The sequence below is a fragment of the Dunckerocampus dactyliophorus genome, chromosome 10 (assembly GCF_027744805.1).
Source record: "Dunckerocampus dactyliophorus isolate RoL2022-P2 chromosome 10, RoL_Ddac_1.1, whole genome shotgun sequence".
In the NCBI taxonomy this organism is placed as follows: domain Eukaryota; kingdom Metazoa; phylum Chordata; class Actinopteri; order Syngnathiformes; family Syngnathidae; genus Dunckerocampus; species Dunckerocampus dactyliophorus.
Genome location: NC_072828.1, coordinates 894147 through 906168, shown reverse-complemented (window position 1 = coordinate 906168; position 12022 = coordinate 894147). Strand labels below are relative to the sequence as shown.

At 24.4% G+C, this 12022-nt stretch overlaps 1 protein-coding gene across 1 annotated transcript in view; it reads left to right on the top strand.

The window, feature by feature from the left end:
• The window catches only part of LOC129189054 (uncharacterized), a 34296-nt gene extending 23484 nt beyond the window's left edge, over nt 1–10812 (top strand). Inside the window, exons 2-7 of the mRNA XM_054790329.1 lie at nt 7633–7767; nt 7959–8165; nt 8329–8448; nt 8640–8825; nt 9245–9370; nt 9562–10812. Coding sequence (XP_054646304.1) covers nt 7633–7767; nt 7959–8165; nt 8329–8448; nt 8640–8825; nt 9245–9370; nt 9562–9845 — 1058 coding nt within the window. The 3' untranslated portion in view covers nt 9846–10812. The remainder of the gene's footprint in view (nt 1–7632; nt 7768–7958; nt 8166–8328; nt 8449–8639; nt 8826–9244; nt 9371–9561) is intronic.
• The last annotated feature ends 1210 nt before the right edge of the window (nt 10813–12022 follow it).

The window sequence follows — 12022 nt, the reverse complement described above, 5'->3', positions numbered from 1 at the left end:
ATAACAACATAAACATGTTATATTATTATTATTATTAACTATTTAACAACATAAACATGTTATATTATTATTATTATTATTATTAACGATATAACAACATAAACTATATAACATAAACATGCTATATTATTATTATTATTAACTATATAACAACATAAACATGTTATATTATTATTATTAACTATATAACAACATAAACATGCTATATTATTATTATTAACTATATAACAACATAAACATGTTATATTATTATTATTAACTATATAACAACATAAACATGCTATATTATTATTATTATTAACTATATAACAACATAAACATGCTATATTATTATTATTATTAACTATATAACAACATAAACATGCTATATTATTATTATTATTAACTATATAACAACATAAACATGTTATATTATTATTATTATTAACTATATAACAACATAAACATGCTATATTATTATTATTATTAACTATATAACTATATAACAACATAAACATGTTATATTATTATTATTATTATTATTATTATTATTATTATTAACTATATAACAACATAAACATGTTATATTATTATTATTATTATTAACTATATAACAACATAAACATGCTATATTATTATTATTAACTATATTAACTATTAACTATATTAACTATATAACAACATAAACATGTTCTATTATTATTATTATTATTAACTATATTATTAACTATATTATTATTATTATTAACTATATAACAACATAAACATGTAATATTATTATTATTATTAACTATATAACAACATAAACATGTTATATTATTATTATTAACTATATAACAACATAAACATGTTATATTATTATTATTATTAACTATATAACAACATAAACATGTTATATTATTATTATTATTATTAACTATATAACAACATAAACATGTAATATTATTATTATTATTAACTATATAACAACATAAACATGCTATATTATTATTATTATTAACTATATAACAACATAAACATGTTATATTATTATTATTATTATTATTAACTATATAACAACATAAACATGTTATATTATTATTATTATTAACGATATAACAACATAAACATGTTATGTTATTATTATTATTATTATTAACGATATAACAACATAAACATGTTATATTATTATTATTATTATTATTATTAACTATATAACAACATAAACATGTTCTATTATTATTATTAACTATATAACAACATAAAAATGTTATATTATTATTATTATTAACTATATAACAACATAAACATGTTATATTATTATTATTAACTATATAACAACATAAACATGTTCTATTATTATTATTATTAACTATATAACAACATAAACATGCTATATTATTATTATTATTAACTATATAACAACATAAACATGTTATATTATTATTATTATTAACTATATAACAACATAAACATGCTATATTATTATTATTATTAACTATATAACAACATAAACATGTTATATTATTATTATTATTATTATTAACTATATAACAACATAAACATGTTATATTATTATTATTATTAACGATATAACAACATAAACATGTTATATTATTATTATTATTATTATTAACGATATAACAACATAAACATGTTATATTATTATTATTATTATTATTAACTATATAACAACATAAACATGTTATATTATTATTATTATTAACTATATAACAACATAAACATGTTCTATTATTATTATTAACTATATAACAACATAAAAATGTTATATTATTATTATTATTAACTATATAACAACATAAACATGTTATATTATTATTATTAACTATATAACAACATAAACATGTTCTATTATTATTATTATTAACTATATAACAACATAAACATGCTATATTATTATTATTATTAACTATATAACAACATAAACATGTTATATTATTATTATTATTAACTATATAACAACATAAACATGTAATATTATTATTATTAACTATATAACAACATAAACATGTTATATTATTATTATTAACTATATAACAACATAAAAATGCTATATTATTATTATTATTAACTATATAACAACATAAACATGTTATATTATTATTATTATTAACTATATAACAACATAAACATGTTATATTATTATTATTATTATTAACTATATAACATAAACATGCTATATTATTATTATTATTAACTATATAACAACATAAACATGTTATATTATTATTATTATTAACTATATAACAACATAAACATGCTATATTATTATTATTATTAACTATATAACAACATAAACATGTTATATTATTATTATTATTATTATTAACTATATAACAACATAAAAATGTTATATTATTATTATTATTATTATTAACTATATAACAACATAAACATGTTATATTATTATTATTATTATTATTATTAACTATATAACAACATAAACATGTTATATTATTATTATTATTAACTATATAACAACATAAACATGTTATATTATTATTATTATTATTATTATTAACTATATAACAACATAAACATGTTATATTATTATTATTATTATTAACTATATAACATAAACATGCTATATTATTATTATTATTAACTATATAACAACATAAACATGTTATATTATTATTATTATTATTATTAACTATATAACATAAACATGCTATATTATTATTATTATTAACTATATAACAACATAAACATGTTATATTATTATTATTATTAACTATATAACAACATAAACATGCTATATTATTATTATTATTAACTATATAACAACATAAACATGTTATATTATTATTATTAACTATATAACAACATAAACATGTTATATTATTATTAACTATATAACAACATAAACATGTTATATTATTATTATTATTAACTATATAACAACATAAACATGTAATATTATTATTATTATTAACTATATAACAACATAAACATGCTATATTATTATTATTATTAACTATATAACAACATAAACATGTTATATTATTATTATTATTATTATTAACTATATAACAACATAAACATGTTATATTATTATTATTATTATTATTAACTATATAACAACATAAACATGCTATATTATTATTATTATTATTATTAACTATATAACAACATAAACATGTTATATTATTATTATTATTAACTATATAACAACATAAACATGTTATATTATTATTATTATTATTATTAACTATATAACAACATAAACATGTTATATTATTATTATTATTATTATTAACTATATAACAACATAAACATGTTATATTATTATTATTATTAACTATATAACAACATAAACATGTTATATTATTATTATTATTAACTATATAACAACATAAACATGTTATATTATTATTATTATTATTATTAACTATATAACAACATAAACATGTTATATTATTATTATTATTATTATTAACTATATAACAACATAAACATGCTATATTATTATTATTATTAACTATTTAACAACATAAACATGTTATATTATTATTATTATTATTAACGATATAACAACATAAACATGTTATATTATTATTATTATTATTATTAACTATATAACAACATAAACATGTTATATTATTATTATTATTATTATTATTAACTATATAACAACATAAACATGTTATATTATTATTATTATTAACTATATAACAACATAAACATGTTATATTATTATTATTATTAACTATATAACAACATAAACATGTTATATTATTGTTATTATTAACTATATAACAACATAAACATGTTATATTATTATTATTATTATTATTATTAACTATATAACAACATAAACATGTTAGATTATTATTATTATTATTATTATTATTAACTATATAACAACATAAACATGTTAGATTATTATTATTATTAACTATATAACAACATAAACATGTTCTATTATTATTATTATTAACTATATAACAACATAAACATGTTATATTATTATTATTATTATTAACTATATAACATAAACATGCTATATTATTATTATTATTAACTATATAACAACATAAACATGTTATATTATTATTATTATTATTATTATTAACTATATAACAACATAAACATGTTATATTATTATTATTATTATTGTTATTATTAACTATATAACAACATAAACATGCTATATTATTATTATTAACTATATAACAACATAAACATGTTATATTATTATTATTATTAACTATATAACAACATAAACATGTTATATTATTATTATTATTATTAACTATATAACATAAACATGCTATATTATTATTATTATTAACTATATAACAACATAAACATGTTATATTATTATTATTATTATTATTATTAACTATATAACAACATAAACATGTTATATTATTATTATTATTATTATTATTATTATTAACTATATAACAACATAAACATGCTATATTATTATTATTAACTATATAACAACATAAACATGTTATATTATTATTATTATTAACTATATAACAACATAAACATGTTATATTATTATTATTATTAACTATATAACAACATAAACATGCTATATTATTATTATTAACTATATAACAACATAAACATGTTATATTATTATTATTAACTATATAACAACATAAACATGTTATATTATTATTATTATTAACTATATAATAACATAAACATGTTATATTATTATTATTAACTATTTAACAACATAAACATGTTATATTATTATTATTATTATTATTAACGATATAACAACATAAACATGTTATATTATTATTATTATTAACTATATAACAACATAAACATGTTATTTTATTATTATTATTAACTATATAACAACATAAACATGTTATATTATTATTATTATTATTATTATTAACTATATAACAACATAAACATGCTATATTATTATTATTATTAACTATATAACAACATAAACATGCTATATTATTATTATTATTAACTATATAACAACATAAACATGTTATATTATTATTATTATTAACTATATAACAACATAAACATGTTATATTATTGTTATTATTAACTATATAACAACATAAACATGTTATATTATTATTATTATTATTATTATTAACTATATAACAACATAAACATGTTAGATTATTATTATTATTATTATTATTATTAACTATATAACAACATAAACATGTTAGATTATTATTATTATTAACTATATAACAACATAAACATGTTATATTATTATTATTATTAACTATATAACAACATAAACATGTTATATTATTATTATTATTATTAACTATATAACATAAACATGCTATATTATTATTATTATTAACTATATAACAACATAAACATGTTATATTATTATTATTATTATTATTATTAACTATATAACAACATAAACATGTTATATTATTATTATTATTATTATTATTATTATTAACTATATAACAACATAAACATGCTATATTATTATTATTAACTATATAACAACATAAACATGTTATATTATTATTATTATTAACTATATAACAACATAAACATGTTATATTATTATTATTATTAACTATATAACAACATAAACATGCTATATTATTATTATTAACTATATAACAACATAAACATGTTATATTATTATTATTAACTATATAACAACATAAACATGTTATATTATTATTATTATTAACTATATAACAACATAAACATGTTATATTATTATTATTAACTATTTAACAACATAAACATGTTATATTATTATTATTATTATTATTAACGATATAACAACATAAACATGTTATATTATTATTATTATTAACTATATAACAACATAAACATGTCATATTATTATTATTATTAACTATATAACAACATAAACATGCTATATTATTATTATTATTAACTATATAACAACATAAACATGTTATATTATTATTATTATTAACTATATAACAACATAAACATGTTATATTATTATTATTATTATTATTATTAACTATATAACAACATAAACATGTTATATTATTATTATTAACTATATAACAACATAAACATGTTATATTATTATTATTATTATTATTAACGATATAACAACATAAACATGTTATATTATTATTATTATTATTATTAACGATATAACATAAACATGTTATATTATTATTATTATTAACTATATAACAACATAAACATGCTATATTATTATTATTATTAACTATATAACAACATAAACATGTTATATTATTATTATTATTAACTATATAACAACATAAACATGTTCTATTATTATTATTATTAACTATATAACAACATAAACATGCTATATTATTATTAACTATATAACAACATAAACATGTTATATTATTATTATTATTAACTATATAACAACATAAACATGTTATATTATTATTATTATTAACTATATAACAACATAAACATGCTATATTATTATTATTATTATTATTAACTATATAACAACATAAACATGCTATATTATTATTATTATTAACTATATAACAACATAAACATGTTATATTATTATTATTATTAACTATATAACAACATAAACATGTTATATTATTATTATTATTAACTATATAACAACATAAACATGTTATATTATTATTATTATTAACTATATAACAACATAAACATGTTTTATTATTATTATTATTAACTATATAACAACATAAACATGTTATATTATTATTATTATTAACTATATAACAACATAAACATGTTATATTATTATTATTATTAACTATATAACAACATAAACATGTAATATTATTATTATTATTAACTATATAACATAAACATGCTATATTATTATTATTATTATTAACTATATAACAACATAAACATGCTTTATTATTATTATTAACTATATAACAACATAAACATGTTCTATTATTATTATTATTAACTATATAACAACATAAACATGTTCTATTATTATTATTACCTATATAACAACATAAACATGCTATATTATTATTATTATTAACTATATAACAACATAAACATGTTATATTATTATTATTATTAACTATATAACAACATAAACATGTTATATTATTATTATTATTAACTATATAACAACATAAACATGTTATATTATTATTATTATTAACTATATAACAACATAAACATGCTATATTATTATTATTAACTATATAACAACATAAACATGTTCTATTATTATTATTATTAACTATATAACAACATAAACATGTTCTATTATTATTATTATTAACTATATAACAACATAAACATGTTCTATTATTATTATTAACTATATAACAACATAAAAATGTTATATTATTATTATTATTAACTATATAACAACATAAACATGTTATATTATTATTATTAACTATATAACAACATAAACATGTTCTATTATTATTATTATTAACTATATAACAACATAAACATGTTCTATTATTATTATTATTAACTATATAACAACATAAACATGTTATATTATTATTATTATTATTATTAACGATATAACAACATAAACATGTTCTATTATTATTATTATTAACTATATAACAACATAAACATGTTATATTATTATTATTATTAACTATATAACAACATAAACATGTTATATTATTATTATTATGAACTATATAACAACATAAACATGTTATATTATCATGTGTTCATCCTGCCTTTTAGGCTCAGCTATCAACTGCTATCAATGTAAACTTGAAGTAGACTACTTCAGCAGCTGGGACTGGACTCCATGTTCCTCCAACCTCAACCCATGTCCAGCAGGAGATCAGTGCTCCGTCACCCAAGAGAAAGATCAGAGTAAGCAAGCTGAAAGGTGTTGCAGGTGTCAGCCATGATCTACATAGAATACAACACCTAGAGCACATACACTACATATCATACATACATCATAGACGTACAGCACATAGACATGATCACATCACCTTCCTCATTCATGTCTTTGTGAACACGACCACCACTCACCCCGTGTCCTTGTATGACCTCTACAGGTTCAGGCAAGGTCTCCTATAAGATGGAATGCAAGGCTGATTGTAAAGGTGATGCTAACACTAAGTGCTGTAACACTGATGGATGCAACAAGTGGCTGGATGTGGCTGATGCACCAGCATGGAAGAAGCTGGAGGTCATCAAGGCAGGTTGCAGCATCAGCCAGAAGGACCTGAAAGGCTGCGTGGAAGCCATCTCCTCCAGCAAGAGTAAGACCAGTGGTGTGGGGGGGCTGTTTGCAAGGTTTCACTTCCACAGTTCTACTTCTAACTGCTGACTAGAACATGACTTGGACCTGTTATGTCATGGCTTGTTGGCACCACTCATGTGTTCATGCTCACCTCATGTGTTCATCCTGCCTTTTATTCTCAGCTCTCAAGTGCTATCAATGTGACCTTGGAGCAGACTACTTCAGCAGCTGGGACTGGACTACTAAATGTAAACTCACCCCATGTAATGCAGGAGAGCAGTGCTTCATCACCAAAGATCAGAGTAAGCAAGCTGAAAGGTGTTGCAGGTGTCAGCCATGATCTACATAGAATACAACACCTAGAGCATATACACTACATATCATACATACATCATAGACGTACAGCACATAGACATGATCACATCACCTTCCTCATTCATGTCTTTGTGGACACGACCACCACTCACCCCGTGTCCTTGTATGACCTCTACAGACCAGGTCTCCTATAAGATGGGATGCAAGGCTCCTTGTACAGATGGTGCTGACACTAAGTGCTGTAACTCTGATGGATGCAACAACTGGCTGGACGTGGCTGATGATGGTGCAAACCATCGTACTACTGTCAGCACAGAATGTGCCAAGACTCTCACAAAGTGCCTGGATGCCATCAAGACCAAGAGTAAGAGCAGACCAGTGGTGGGGGGGCTGCGTGTGGGTCTTTGAAAAGGCCTAAGAAGGCAAGCAAACAATAAGAATGCAATGTAAGCATCAGTGATGAAGATGAAGATGAAGACAGTCTGATGACACCTTCATCTTAGCAGCTTGAAGGTCAAATGTTGACCTTTAAAAGCTGACATGGAGTTGTGCTTTTAGGGAAAAGTGCTAAGTTGATGTGATGACATCATTTCATTCAGGCAGTAGAAAGGTCGTAAAAGTGGTCCTATTGTAGCATGCTAGGCTAACAGCTCCTCAACGCAGACTGCTGCTGCTTTCTATGTGCTGACTCGAACATGACTTGGACCTGTTATGTCATGGCTTGTTGACACCACTCATGTGTTCATGCTCACCTCATGTGTTCATCCTGCCTTTTATTCTCAGCTATCAAGTGCTATCAATGTGAACTTGGAGCAGACTACTTCACCAGCTGGGACTGGACTACTAAATGTTCCTCCACCCTCAACCCATGTCCAGCAGGAGATCAGTGCTCCGTCACTAAAGAGCAGAGTAAGCAAGCTGAAAGGTGTTGCAGGTGTCAGCCATGATCTACATAGAATACAACACCTAGAGCACATACACTACATATCATACATACATCATAGACGTACAGCACATAGACATGATCACATCACCTTCCTCATTCATGTCTTTGTGAACACGACCACCACTCACCCCGTGTCCTTGTATGACCTCTACAGACAAGGTCTCCTATAAGATGGAATGCAAGTCTCCTTGTACAGATGGTGATGACACTAAGTGCTGTGACTCTAATGGATGCAACAACTGGCTGGACGTGGCTGATGCTGATGCATTAAAGAAGCTGGAGGCCATCAAGGCAGCTTGCAGCCCCTCCAACAAGGACCTGAAAGGCTGCCTGAAAGCCATCGACCCAACCATCAGTGGTGGGGGGGGGCTGGCTGGTGGTTTGGGCCTGCCTTTGGTCTTGGCCATCAGCGTGATTGTGTTGGTGGTACTGGGCTAACCCCCCCATGCAGCCCCCCCTTCCCCCCCAGCCATCAGCGTGATTGTGTTGGTGGTACTGGGCTAACCCCCCCCCCCCCCCCCCCCCTTTTCCTCGTTCACATGAAAAGGCTAAAAAAAGAAAAGAAATAATCCAACAAAGCAACTTTCCATCAACCTGACCTGATGTGATGTTTGCACCCCCCCACATGACCAGCCCCTCCCTTGCTGTTACACTCGGGGGTGTCGCATGTGCGGCCCCGGGGCCCATGAAGGTCTTAATATGAGCAAAGTGTCATTCATTGTCATCAAATTGGGGGGGGCACAAGAAATTGTTAGACGGGAAGAAAATGTCAGAAGAAAGTTGAAGTGGTTGGAAAATAAAAATAAAACCAATAAAAAGCTGTGATGTGCAAATGAACGAGTTGTTAAACGTCATGAATGCATGATTGTACAATGAATGCATGGTTGTACAATGAATGCATGGTTGTACAATGAATGCATGATTGTACAATGAATGCATGGTTGTACAATGAATGCATGGTTGTACAATGAATGCATGGTTGTACAATGAATGCATGGTTGTACAATGAATGCATGGTTGTACAATGAATGCATGGTTGTACAATGAATGCATGATTGTACAATGAATGCATGATTGTACAATGAATGCATGGTTGTACAATGAATGCATGGTTGTACAATGAATGCATGATTGTACAATGAATGCATGGTTGTACAATGAATGCATGGTTGTACAATGAATGCATGGTTGTACAATGAATGCATGGTTGTACAATGAATGCATGATTGTACAATGAATGCATGGTTGTACAATGAATGCATGATTGTACAATGAATGCATGATTGTACAATGAATGAAACCACAAGTATCATTCTTGTCCAAAAGGATGGAAAAGGCAACATGAGAAGGAAATGAACAAGATGACTTTAATGACTGGAAAACATCATTTTCATCAATAAACTCACATTGCAGCACATTTGATGGAGTGGAGCCTTTTTCTCTTTAGCCTAAATGAAACATGCTAATGCTACATCCCATCTTTCCAGCATCAGTAACATGCTAACGCTACATCCCATCTTTCCAGCATCAGTGACATGCTAACGCTACATCCCATTGTTCCAGCATCGGTGACATGCTAATGCTACATCCCATCTTTCCAGCATCGGTGACATGCTAACGCTACATCCCATCTTTCCAGCATCGGTGACATGCTAACGCTACATCCCATCTTTCCAGCATCGGTGACATGCTAACGCTACATCCCATCTTTCCAGCATCGGTGACATGCTAACGCTACATCCCATCTTTCCAGCATCAGTGACATGCTAACGCTACATTCCATCGTTCCAGCATCGGTGACATGCTAACGCTACATCCCATCTTTCCAGCATCCGTGACATGCTAACGCTACATCCCATCTTTTCAGCTTCCGTGACATGCTAATGCTACATCCCATCTTTCCAGCATCGGTGACATGCTAACGCTACATCCCATCTTTCCAGCATCAGTGACATGCTAACGCTACATCCCATCGTTCCAGCATCGGTGACATGCTAACGCTACATCCCATCTTTCCAGCATCCGTGACATGCTAATGCTACAGCCCATCTTTCCAGCATCCTTGACATGCTAATGCTACATCCCATCTTTCCAGCATCGTTGACATGCTAATGCTACATCCCATTTTTCCAGCATCGTTGACATGCTAATGCTACATCCCATCTTTCCAGCATCGGTGACATGCTAATGCTACATCCATCTTTCCAGCATCGGTGACATGCTAATGCTACATCCCAACTTTCAGCATCCGTGACATGCTAACGCTACATCCCATCTTTCCAGCATCCGTGACATGCTAATGCTACATCACATCTTTCCAGCATCCGTGACATGCTAATGCTACATCCCATCTTTCCAGCATCCGTGACATGCTAACGCTACATCCCATCTTTCCAGCATCCGTGACATGCTAATGCTACATCCCATCTTTCCAGCATCCGTGACATGCTAATGCTATGTCCCATCTTTCCAGCATCTGTGACATGCTAATGCTACGTCCCATCTTTCGTAGTGTAAGAATAAAGTGTAAATATTAAAGAATAAAGTGTAAATATTACAGAATAAAGTGTAAATATTAAGATAATAAAGTGTAAATATTACAGAATAAAGTGTAA